Raw genomic sequence first — 13317 nt, forward strand, 5'->3', positions numbered from 1 at the left:
ACATGACACATTTTATTTTAAAAAAAAGTCCTGCTTTAGAAATTTCCCTTAGGCCTCTTTCACATGAGCGTGGCGTGTGAGGGCCCGATAAGATGCGGGTGCGTTGCAGTAAAATGCGCGATTTTTCCGAAAAGTGCAAAGTGTTTTAATGCGTTTTGCACCCGCGTGAGAAAAATCGCCATTTTTGGTACCCAGACCCAAACCCGGACCTGAAGTTCAGGTTTGGGTTAGGTGTTGTGTAGATTTTATTATTTTCCCTTATAACATGGTTATAAAGGGAAAATAATAGCATTCTTATTACAGAATGCAAAGTAAATTAGGGATGGAGGGGTTAAAAAAATAAAAAATAAAGTTAACTTATCTGCTCCATAGCTGCCGGTCTCTGTTCTATCTTCAGGACCTGGCAAAAGACCTGTGGTGACATCACTATGGTCCATCACCATGGTGAGGGACCATGTGATGCGACGTCACCACAGGTCCTTAGCCAGCAGCTCAACATTACAGAATGCAATGGAATTCGCCATCTACTGCCGACCCCAGAATCCCAAAAATAAATAAATGCAAATCCAGCAATCTTCAGACACTGTCAGGTAAAATTCCAGGTTTTTATATTACAGTCAGTGGGTCTGTTGGGCACCGACTCCTATGATGGGGCAGAACAAAGGAAATAAAAGCGCTGATGTGAACTGAGCCTAATATACAATGGATCTTGTAAGTAGTAAGACCACCAGTGAGCGAGTAGTTGAGGTGGCCATAGTTTAGGTAGCTGTTAGGGCTCTTTCACACCTGCGTTCTTTTGTTCCGGCATAGAGTTCCGTCGTCGGGGCTCTATGCCGGAAGAATCCTGATCAGGATTATCCCCATGCATTCTGAATGGAGAGAAATCCGTTCAGGATGCATCAGGATGTCTTCAGTTCAGGACCGGAACGTTTTTTGGCCGGAGAAAATACCGCAGCATGCTGCACTTTTTGCTCCGGCCAAAAATCCTGAACACTTGGCGCAAGGCTGGATCCGGAATTAATGCCCATTGAAAGGCAGTAATCCGGATCCGGCCTTAAACGTCGGATCCGGCGCATTACCGGATCCGACGTTTAGCTTTTTCTGAATGGTTACCATGGCTGCCGGGATGCTAAAGTCCTGTTTGCCATGGTAAAGTGTAGTGGGGAGCGGGGGAGCAGTATACTTACCATCCGTGCGGCTCCCGGGGCGCTTCAGAGTGATTCTGGAGCGCCCCGGGAGCCGCACGGACAGTAAGTATACTGCTCCCCACTACTACTATGGCAACCAGGACTTTAATAGCGTCCTGGCTGCCATAGTAACACTGAACGCATTTTGAAGACGGATCAGTCTTCAAATGCTTTCAGTTCACTTGCGGCGTTACGGATCACCCAGGCAGCCCCCTCTTGTCAGGGGGCTGCCTGGGTGAAAATATGGGTATGTCCGGGTTCAGCTCTGAACTCGGACAACCTCTTTAAATGTCATCTGTCAGAAGATTTGTACCTGTAAAACCGGCTGACCTGTTTTGGCTGCAGCAGTGTACAACATGACACCACTAATGCCATTTATTGGCTGCAGCAGATCCGTGCAGTAGACAGGCAAGTCACCGCTGCCGTCTGGAAAACAAAACCTGCCGGGGACGACAGTTTTGTGGTGCTGAAATGGAGGGGGTTTGGGAGGTGAGATTTTTTTTTTTTTGATTTTATTATTTTATGAGCATCTCTGCCCGCTTTATGTAAAAAATAAATATAAGTTTTCAAACCATTTTTCTGAGCAGAACTTCCCCTTGACCTACAGCAGGAGTAGTCACCCATAGTTTCTTATATACAAACCCAGGGAAAGCTTTGTGATCCTGGCTGGAGGAGAAGACCGCGTGCCTGGCATCTATACAGGGGGTCTTCATGATGCGCAATTACTCCTAATTCCCAGCTGACCCCCAAACAATAGTGCCAAGGTCAACCTTGGCGGTAACTATGGATGCCACTTAGAGGGCTTGTGAATACTGTAACAGTAGAAGCAAGGTCACAGTATAGCATCCATATAAATAGCACGGCTTTCAGTCATACAGAAATACCATTAACCCTTCACAAGACAGCATGCTGCCTTTAAGAGGCCGCCCTTGAATTGTCCCATCTAAAAAACAGTTAGGCCTCTTCCACACGAGCGATACAGATTGTGTCAAGATCTGTTCAGGATAAAAAAAACTGATGGTTTAGCTCATAAGTTCAGGCAGTTTTGTTAGTGACTTAGGTCAGTGTGTGCATTTTTTCCGGGCGGATTGTTTCGGGATTGCATCCTTTTTTCTCACAAGCCCCATTCACTTCTATGAAGCCAGGGCTGCGTGTGGGGGAAAAAAAAAAAAAAAAAGCACAATATAGAACATGCTGCAATTTTTCCTCAACGTATAGATTATGCATGAAAATGTACATAGACCCACTGAACTGAATGGGTTAGGATTCAGTCTGGTTGCCAAGCGTTCTCTACACCCTCGTATCCGGATAGAAAACTCGCTCCTTGGTTACTGCAGCGCTGCTCCCACTCCGGTGGATGCTGCAGTGTGCAGGTGTGTGCACGGAGCGGTGTATGCCCAGTACCGCACTTTGTGAAAACAGCTGATCACCGACGTTATGAGAGTTGGACCCTCACCAATCAGACGTTGATAAACTATCCCAAAGCTAGTCCCAGAAACCCCCTTTAAAGGGGTCATCTCACTTCAGTAAGTGGCATTTATCATGTAGAGAAAGTTAATACAAGCCACTTACTAATGTATTGCAATTGCCCATATTGCTTCCTTTGCTGGTTGGATTCATTTTTCCATCACATTATACACTGCTCGTTTCCATGGTTACAGACCACCCTGCAATCCAGCAGTGGTGGTCGTGCTTGCACACTATAGGAAAAAGCACTAGTCTATGTGCAGTACCACGGCCCAGTCACCAGAAAGGTTGACGCTTTTTCCTATAGTGTGCAAGCACGACTACCACTGATGGATTGCAGGGTGGTCTGTAACCATGGAAACTAGCAGTGTATAATGTGATGGAAAAATTAATCCAACCAGCAAAGGAAGCAATATGGACAATCACAATACATTAGTAAGTGCCTTGTATTAACTTCCTCTACATGATAAATGCCACTTACTAAAGTGAGACAACCTCTTAAACTAATTTCCTCAATTATGGAGCAGGTAAACCATTCGAATAATTAAAAACCAAATTTTAAGCCTCGTCTGGGTCCACCTGGGAACATAGCCTAAAAAACACTCAGAAGAGAATCCTTCTGGATCAACTTAGCTTAGGCCCCGTCTAGATATGAGCGAACTTCTGTTTTCACATTCGGTGTACAAGGTTTGGGTTCTCTAAGAATTCTGTTATGGATTTGGCTACCACGGACCATAAACTTGTGGTCCGTGGTAGAGAAATCCGTAACGGAATTCTTAGATATCACGAACCTTGTACGCCAAACTTGAAAACAGAAGTTCTCTCAACACTAGTCTCGTCTTTTTACAGACTGGTTAGTGGAACTGTCCCGTGAATATCAGAAACCCGACACATTAGAAGATAAATCTGGCAGGTCCTAGAGGGGTTCAGTCACTCTAAACCGCAAAATAGTCCAAAGGATCTGGAAACTGGTGGTGGTCCCAGACTCGACCTATAGGAAGGAGTTTGACCCGATCTAATTTTCGGCAGCACTCTCCCTTTATAATTGTATACATGTTTCTCATTTAAAACTCATTTGTTACCGCTCTTCATATAATCAAACTTGCACAATCGTGGAAGACGGCGCCAGCTTGTAAGCTTCCAATTCACACGGATGACACTGATCCATGTGTACGAGGAATTATGACACTGTATATTCTTACCTATAGCCACTGACACATAATAGTAATCATTATAAGAATCTGCCAGTTTCCGGTTGGCACAGTTTGTCCAGTGCAGGATAACACTGCTCCATTCTGCATACACGTCCCATAACCAGTGCTGACAGATTGGATTTCGGATGTCATTAAAAATGGATGGACTTCATTTATTAGAAGTTGGAAGCACGAGGCAGATAATCAGGTCAACACAAGACGGAGCCGAGCGCTGCAAGCAGAAAAGGAGACGGCTCCGCCACAACGCAATATCTGCTACAGTCAAGGCTAGGAAATATGTGATGCCTCAGTCATATACGCAGTGAAAGCCTGCATGGTATGCTTAACCCCTTAGTGACCACCCATACCTGTTTTAACGGCGGTCACTAAGGGGCCTTAGGCTGGGCCGCCGCTTTTTTATAGGGGCAAAGCAAGCCGAATTCTCTGCGTGAGCGCCGTCAGTCACAAGCGAAGGGGGCGCGGTTACCGTGACAAAATAATAGCGCGCTCAGGGGACAAAATAATGTTTTTTTCCTGCTTTTACCGCATCTGACTGCAGGAAGAAAATCTTCAGAAACACACTGCCGGCTACTTGAAAGTACTGCTGGCGGTTTGGGTGGTTTGTCGCTTACAGGTTCCCTTTAAACAAAAATCTATCTGTATCGCACCACCTGCTGTTTGCTCTTCCTCCTATTTCTGCGTCCACCTCAATAACATCCGTGAGGTGGCCGCACATGCTCAGTTCTATTCTGCAACTGCCACCAGTTGTATTTACTGTTAGAAGCTGTGACCGTTAGGCCCGTGCACACGACAGTATTTTTGTTCTGTATCCGATCTGCATTTTTTGCGGCTGGATTGCAGACCCACTCATTTCAATGTCTGTTCTGCGGCCCCGCAAAAAAGATAGAACCTATCCTTGTCTTTAAAATGGACAAGAATTGGATAAGACATTTCGTGGCGAGAACTGCAGCAGAAAAGACATGCCTCCCTGAGCTGTGAAAGGGTGGCAACTGCAGAAGAGAGAGAACAACTCCCTTGAGCTGCAGCAAAGAGAGAGCTGCAGTAGAAAGGACACACCCCCTGAGCTGCGATATGAAGAGAGCAGCAATAGAAAGGGCATACCCCCTGAGCTGCGATATGAAGAGAGCAGCAATAGAAAGGGCACACCCCCTGAGCTGCGATATGAAGAGAGCAGCAATAGAAAGGGCATACCCCCTGAGCTGCGATATGAAGAGAGCAGCAATAGAAAGGGCACACCCCCTGAGCTGCGATATGAAGAGAGCAGCAATAGAAAGGACACACCCCCTGAGCTGCGATATGAAGAGAGCAGCAATAGAAAGGACACACCCCCTTAGCTGCGATATGAAGAGAGCAGCAATAGAAAGGACACACCCCCTGAGCTGCGATATGAAGAGAGCAGCAATAGAAAGGGCATACCCCCTGAGCTGCGATATGAAGAGAGCAGCAATAGAAAGGGCACACCCCCTGAGCTGCGATATGAAGAGAGCAGCAATAGAAAGGGCACACCCCATCCTGAAAAAAAATCTAGCAAAGCAATTGGAGCAATGAATGGGAGATCTCTGGATCCATACAGAGGTATAAAGCTGGCTCTAGCTTTGTTAGAAAGACGTTGTCATGTAGAATAATCTCTGTAATTCCTTTAATCCAGCATAGATTGCACCCATTAGGCGCCAGATTTCTGAAATGGCCTAAAGGCAGTAGTCACACAAACGGTAATAGTCCTTTAATCCCACATCCAATAGTCAAGTATTTCCTTCGGACAAGGAGTTTCAAATCCTAAAAATACAGATTAGCAATTCTAAGATTTCCTTCTTATAATTGAAGACCATGTTTCTGGAGATTTCCAATAAAAATACATCAACTTGGATCCATCCGCAATCTGCTCATAGACTCCCCTGACAGCAGGGTCCGCTGAGATGACAGGGAGTGGTCGCTGACCTCACGCCCCTCCACACTGGTGCACGCTCAGCATAGCCTGGAGACACCAGTGATGTCACTAATCCCGCAGGTGAGCTCCGCACAAACCACAAACTCTTCAACCAGGTTTTCCCGGGCAACGAACATCAGCAACACTGCGCGTGACTACTGCGGGGCCCAGATGGACAATGTGGGCTGTCACGTAGCCTTGGGATAAACCCTGCTCATTCATGAGAATCCTACAGCTCCAACCTCACCCCCACTGCAGACACCAGGTTTGTGGGGGGGTTTTCATAAAAACTGAATGTGCCAAAAAATAAATAAAAGAAAATAACAACTCCTATCAGCTATACTGTCAGGGGTTACTGTCCTTCCCAAATACACCTGTAAGACAAAGCACTGTCGGCGACCAGAGAGCCATCTACAGGAGAGCAATACCTGCGCAGCTGCCAAACAGGAACTCCTCGCTCTGCTGCCAATGGGGCTCTCTCATAGAGCAGCTCACCCCCCATCGGAGGCTCGTGTCCATACAATGCATGAACCAAGGCCATGCGGCGTGAGTCACTGTATTCTATGGCTGCAGGCATATCCCGAAGTTCCTACTTCTCACTAAGGAACCCACTCCAGTAATAGTAGGTTAATAATAGAAATAGAAAAATTGGTCCTGTGTGTCTTTTACTCTCTAAAAAAAATCCCATAGAAACAGTTTTTTTTCCCCCCACACCAAATGTGTTTTTTATAGTTTTTTTTCTAAATTTATCTTCAAGGGGTTTTGTACATTAGGGGAGGGGTGGTTGGCACACCCCACCTCCTGGGCAGACTTGGCAAGGGAAGTATACTTACCCGCTTCCCGGCTCCTGCTGCTCCGCTCGAGTCCCTGAATGTAAACTTCTGTGTCAATGCCTCTGCAGCCAATTGCTGGCCACAGCGGTGACCTGCTCCCCTTCCGTCAAATGGTCAGAAGGAAGCAGATCACCACTGTGGCCAGCAATTGGCAGCAGCAGCAGAGTCAAAACGGGAGTAAACATTGAGGGACCCGAGTGGAGCTCCGGAGGCTGCAGGAGGTATACTTCCCTTTGCAGGTCTGCCTAGAAGGTGGGGGTTTGCCAACCACACAAACAAATGTGCACAACCCCTTTAACAATCAAATTTTTTCCTATAAGGAAGGGGATGTCAAAACGCCAGAAAAACATTGCCGAAAGGTTATATTATGCTAAAGATCCGTAAAAATGGCCACCAAATTAACAAAAATGGTAATAGCAAAAACAAACATCCGGATCTGATTTCACAAGAAGAAAAAAAAAATGAAAAAAACCCTCACCAAAACCGCAGATTCCCCACTAAAACCGCCATTACAAAACTACGTGTGAACACAATCTCGTCATGTTCGTCTAGCCTGTATACTATGCCAGGAAAAGATGCCACCGTACACAGACTAAATACATTCATCGGGCTCCATCAGCCCATCAGTGGCCGAAACCGTGTCCTTCTGGTCTCCGTTGGGCTGGGATATCGCAAAAATAAAAAGTACAGAATAGTGTTAGCGACCAGGCCGTGTACTGGGTCCTGTGGGCGCTGTATCCCACCGTTTGGGGTACGTCGGGAGGATTTTCCAGCGTTCACATGAAAAGTAAGCCATAAACGTACGACCAAGCTGAATCATTCCCTCCAACTTTAGGGAATTGGTCTTTATGCAATTCTCTAACACACAAGTGGCTATCTAAATGGTGGATATATTAATGGCGTAAACCAGGCATGGCCAACCTGCCGCTCTCCAGCTGTTGTAAAACTACAACTCCCACCATGTCCCGCTGTAAGCTGTAGACTGTCCGGGTATGATGGGAGTTGTAGTTTTGCTACAGCTGGAGAGCCTCAGGTTGGCCATCCCTGGCCCACATAGATATGCCGTAAGTGTGTGACCGGTGGGTTTCAAAATAACCTCTGACCCCCGAGAAGAGGGGAGCCTGGTCTTCGCTCACAACTGAGCGCACGCCTGGCTGTTTCCATGACTTTGCAGGGGTCAGGAAGTGACCCGTATAAAGGGAGTAAATTATCGTGACTAATGCTGTGTGTATTTCTGGACTACTACTCCCTTCGTCCTGCATTATCAGGGCAGACTTTGATGTTTGACGTTCAGCAGGTGAACCTTGCCTGGCGAGAGCTCGGACGGTAATTGCAGTCATTTCTGCGGCGCTGATCGATCCTGTATCAGCAGGTACACCACGAGCAATTATTAAAGTGGAGCACCGCCTAGGAAACTGCTTTAAAAAAAAAAAAAAAATAGTAGGGAACTGCAAAAACAGCAATAACCTAAGCAACGATACAATAGATTTCATCGGCCCGTTCCTCTGTCGTCCGGCATCCACTGACTGTTTCCTATAAGAACCTCATCTTCGGGGATTGATATTTATGCAATTGCCTGGTACATGTTTTTAAGTGGTTCCAGAAGAGTACAGGACGGGAGGATCACCTTCCAGCCAGGGGCAGGTCAAAGGTCGCTGACCTCCCCAACTGCAGCTCCATTCTATAGCTGGCCAACACTACTTTCTAGCAGGGACCTTAAAAAAAAAAAAATTAAAAAATTCCACGACCTATTATTCCCCGTCATCCTGTCCACCACAGAGGCCCACACGTGCATGCATTTAGGGAATTACTTAACCCTTATAATGCCAAAAAGGAAGCAGCTCAACCTCAGGCAAATACTCCGACCCCCCAGGCTAGGGCTACATGGCGACAGTTACAATCATAGCCTATGGTGTTGCACTGCGACACGACATGAGATGGATTGGTCGTGTCTCAGTATGTTGCACTTCGCAGCGCAACACCATAGACTGTAATTATAAAAAATGTCGCACGACATGTTGCGGTGTAGTCGTACCCTATGTGTCGGACAGCCCTAGTCTGGGGGGGGAAATCACATCTGTAAGAGAAACGCAAACCGAGTCAGCACAGTGGCAGCAGCACCGATAGGACGGGAGACGCCCGCTGCAAAAGTGAGGGCAATTTTTCTCCTCTCCATAGAAGCCAGAAGTACTGACGTATGGAACTTACATCGGGCAAATGGGCACGGAAGCAAATCCCAGAAGCCAGGTACTTCCTACACTAGAATTCTCCTGGCGGCCTCTAACTTTTGGGTTGTTTTCCAGTACAGATGGTAGGGCAGCCAAATATGCAAACCACTGAACACAAGCCTAGTCTACAGCCTGAACACAGCATAGCCCTAGTCTTAGAGAGGGCCTGACATGTCTGTTACAGCGACTACTAGCATTCCCCTTGTAATAATAACTGGGGAGCATCTATTTCGATGACTACGTTGTGTCATTCCTCTACTATTCCTGCTAGAAATGTATGACTAAGGGCTCATTCACACGACCGTGTGCTGCCCGTGCCACGGACCACAAATTGCTGTCCGCAAGGCACGGGCACTGACCGTGGGGCAGCCGTATGCGGATCCATTCACTTGAATGGGGTCCGCGATCCGTACGTTCCGCAAAAAGATAGAACAAGTTCTATTTTTTTGCGCAACGGAAGCAGGGAACGAGACCACACGGAAGCACTCCGTAGTGCTTCCGTGCAACACTGCATCTCTGGATTTGCGGACCCATTCACGGTGCCCCGTGTATTGCAGATATTCTGCACAGATCTCCATGCACGTTACGCGTCATTTCTGTCCAAATCCACACAAAACAAAATTAAAATAAAATGCATGTGTTTGTGGTTTTTGCTGCAGATTTGCCACGGATCTCATCCCTGCATTGCACGGGCGAAATCCACGCACACAAAAAAAAATAAAAAAATGAATTGGTCAACTTCTGCACGGGAAAAAAAAGCAGAGTGTACACGACATGTGTCTAATCACATTAACTCTTTCACACCAACAATACGGATTAGTTCAGTTTTTTCCGCGCAGGTGCAATGCGTTTTGATGCACTTTTCACCTGCGTGATAAAAACATGAAGGTTTACAAACAACATCTCCCAGCAACCATCAGTGAATAGCGCACTGCATCCGGATCACATCTGTTTTTCACTGGAGCCCCATTCACTTCTATGGGGCCAGGGCTGCGTGAAAAACGCAGAATAGAGAACTTACTGCGATTCTAACGCGGCAGAACTGATGCATGAAAAAACTTACAGAGAACCCTTGAAATAAATGGGTCCGGATTCAGCGCGGGAGCTATGCATTCCCGCCACACATTGCACCCGCGCGAAAAACTCGTGTGAAAGCGGCCTTTAGGCTGCAGTTTTTCTGCCCGAGAATCCATGCAGAAAACTGTGCATAATCCATAATGTGTGCAGGTAGCCTAAGGGTCCAACTGAGTGTTACCAATTGGCGGGGTGTCCCTACCCAGTTTGACACTGGCAGCACTGACTGGATAGTGGCAGACTGTGCAGCAACACTCCCCCAACTGGTAACACCCCTCTGGACCTTTAGTCATAAGCTTCTAGCAGAAACAATAGAGGACTGGCACAGCACAGAGTCCTAAGAATTCAAGCTCTAGAGTGCTCATTTCATGTGGACTATAATTAGTTAGCGGAGGAGCGCTCCGGGGGGGAATCACATTTAGTTCCCCTACAAAACACAGAGGGGGTCATCTGTCAAAGTCCGGCCTAGTCTTTTGACATCCCCCGTGATGTCGTAATTTCCAACAAGGTGCAGGCCTCGTCATAAATCAGGCGCATCCTCCGGCCGTCCCTGCGCCAGAATGAAATCTACATCACCACCTAGCTGGAGCAGATTTCTGCCAGATAGCCCTGTACCCACCCTGCCCCGCCTAAATTTTAGCACACACTGGAGGTTTGCTACTTTTTTTTTTTTTTTACGACCAGTTTTTGGGTATGCCAAATGACACCCCATTACCCTGTCCGACTACCACGATAGATTAAGATGGGGGAAAACATGCCAACACCCACATTGGCATCCTGGCTGGTATTACAGGTAAACTTGCCAAAGGCCAATATTCGGGTGGCACCGTCATACCTAGGGGTGCAGGGTGAGGTGACATATGAATGGCCCATTTTCTAGGGGAACCATATACATTTTTGGAGTAAGATCAGCCTCATGGAACACAGCTTCAGCTGAAACTGATGGAGCACAGACCACCCATTCTGGGGCACTTACCCAGGCAGGTAGGTCTGCAGAGCTGATGTGGTGCTTGATCACCTTCTCCTCCTCCTCCAGGAACGCCAGCGCCCGGTACAGACGGGAACTTTTATTCCCTTTATTCTTCTTGAACCAGAGAAGGAAGACCAGGGCGATGAGCAGCCAGCTGAAGCTCAGCCCGAAGTAGCCCAGCACGTAGACGGGGAAGATCAGCACGAAAGTCTTGGCGAACTGGTAGAAGAGTCCTGCGACATCCACACTGATCATGCCGGGCTCCTCGGCGGGCACAGGCGGGGGCCCCCCGGGGCTCTCCGTCCCCTGCTGTGCGCCCTCGTCCTGGCTCATCCCGTCACTGGGGTTTACGTCTCGTAGGAACTGCTGCCAATGTCTCCGCTCCTCCCGCCCCGCCACAGGCTTCCTCTGCTGAGCCGTCCCCGGCCACTGCCATGCACATCCACTGCAGACCTGGCTCCCCACAGCTCCTGTGTCACTCACTCTCAGCCCCGCCCCCTGGCCGGCCACAGGATGTGTGTGCAAAGGAGAGGCAGCGCTCTGGAGGTTTTTTTTTTTTTTTTTTTTTTTTTTTAAATCAATCAGCTTTATTCAAACAGATGTGGCGAGAGCAAAATAGATCACGTCACTTTCATGTCATTTGTATGTTGACTGGGTTTATTAACCCTTTGAAGACCAAGACAGGACACTGCCATTTTTTTTTCCAACTCTGACAGGTGTCACTTTATGTGGTGATAACGTTGAAACGCTTTTACTTATCCACGCCATTCTGAGATTGTTTTCTCGTCACATATTGTACTTCATGATAGTGGTAAATTTGAGTCAAAATATTTTATTTGTATTCATGGAAAAAATACCAAATTTACCAAAAATATAGAAAAATTAAATAAAAAAATAATTTTTTTAAATTTCAATTTGCTTTTAAAACAGGTAGTAATACCTCCTAAAATAGTTACTTTACATTTCCCATATGTCTACTTCATGTTTAGATAATTTTGTAAGTGACATTTTCCTTTTTTTGGGGACGTTAGAAGTTTAGAAGCAAAGCTTGAAATTTTACAGAAAATTTCCAAAACCCACTTTTTAAGGACCAGTTCAGGGCTCAAGTCACTTTGTGAGGTTTATATAATAGAAACCATCCATAAATGGCCCCATTTTAGATACTACACCCCTCAAGGTATTCAAAACTAATTTTACAAACTTTCTTAACCCTTTAGGTGTTTCACAAGAATTAAAGGAAATGTAGATAAAATGATAAAATTTTACTTTTTGGGCAGATTTTCCATTTTAATATTTTTTTTCCCATAACAAAGCAAGGGTTAACAGCCAAACAAAACTCAATACTTATTGCCCTGATTCTGTAGTTTACAGAAACTCCCCATATGTGGCCGTAAACCGCTGCACAGGCACACGGCAGGGCGCAGAAGGAAAGGAATGCCATACGGTTTTTTAAAGGCAGATTTCACTGGGATAATTTTAAGTTGCCACGTCACATTTGAAGACCCCCCTGGTGCACCCCTAGAGTAGAAACTCCCAAAAAGTGATCCTATTTTCGAAACTACACCCCTCAAGGTATTCAAATCTGGCGGGAATCTGTATTCAAAAGTGGCGGGAATCTGTGGATGATGCACTGTTATGGGGGGGATCTATGGATGATGCACTGTTATGGGGGATGTGTGCTGTGAAACATAGGGCCATGAGGGGGGCCAGCATAAGATGCTATATGTGTGGGTGACACACATATAGCATCTTATGCTGGTTCCCCTCATGGCCCTATGTTTCACAGCATTACAGTACTTTATTCTTTGTATGTAAAGTAGAATCAATCGCTCTCCTTTTGATAAACTAGCTGGCACTGATATATCGCCGGCCGCTATCCTGCACAGTGTGGCCGGCGATACATCAGTCACAGTGCGGGGAGGGAGGAGGGGCTGGAGGCAAGTCACAGCGGGGCCCGGTGCAGTCACTGTATTACACCGGGCCCCGCACACAGAAGACTCTTTGTATGTAACATCTTTCATTATTCCTGAATCCATCGCTCTCCTACTGATAAACTAGCCTAATCGCCTGCATCAGTACTCACTATGAAAGTAGCGTGCGGTCCCTCCGGCGCATGACTTCATCCTGCTCCTGCTTCATTAATGAAGTGGGAGGAGCGTGACGCCGGCCGGACCGCACGCTGTATTCATAGTGAATAGTGATGCAGGCGATTAGGCTAGTAAAGTTTATCAAAAGGAGGGCGATTTACGGTATAAAGGATTAATGAAAGATTTTACATACAAAGAGTCTTCTGTGCGCGGGGCCCGGTGTAATACATTGGCTGCACCGGGCCCCGCTGTGACTTGCCTCCAGCCCCTCCTCCCTCCCCGCACTGTGACTGATGTATCGCCGGCCACACTGTGCAGCATAGCGGCCGG

At 46.8% G+C, this 13317-nt stretch overlaps 1 protein-coding gene across 3 annotated transcripts in view; it reads right to left on the reverse strand.

Moving 5' to 3' along the window:
- Positions 1-11400, reverse strand: part of ESYT2 (extended synaptotagmin 2) — a 124347-nt gene extending 112947 nt beyond the window's left edge. For all 3 annotated transcript variants that reach the window (XM_044293473.1, XM_044293472.1, XM_044293471.1), the window contains exon 1: positions 10907-11400. In XM_044293473.1, coding sequence (XP_044149408.1) covers positions 10907-11233 — 327 coding nt within the window. In that variant the 5' untranslated portion in view covers positions 11234-11400. The remainder of the gene's footprint in view (positions 1-10906) is intronic.
- Between the last annotated feature and the right edge of the window lie 1917 nt (positions 11401-13317).

The sequence above is a fragment of the Bufo gargarizans genome, chromosome 5 (genome assembly GCF_014858855.1).
Source record: "Bufo gargarizans isolate SCDJY-AF-19 chromosome 5, ASM1485885v1, whole genome shotgun sequence".
NCBI classification, from domain to species: Eukaryota; Metazoa; Chordata; class Amphibia; order Anura; family Bufonidae; genus Bufo; species Bufo gargarizans.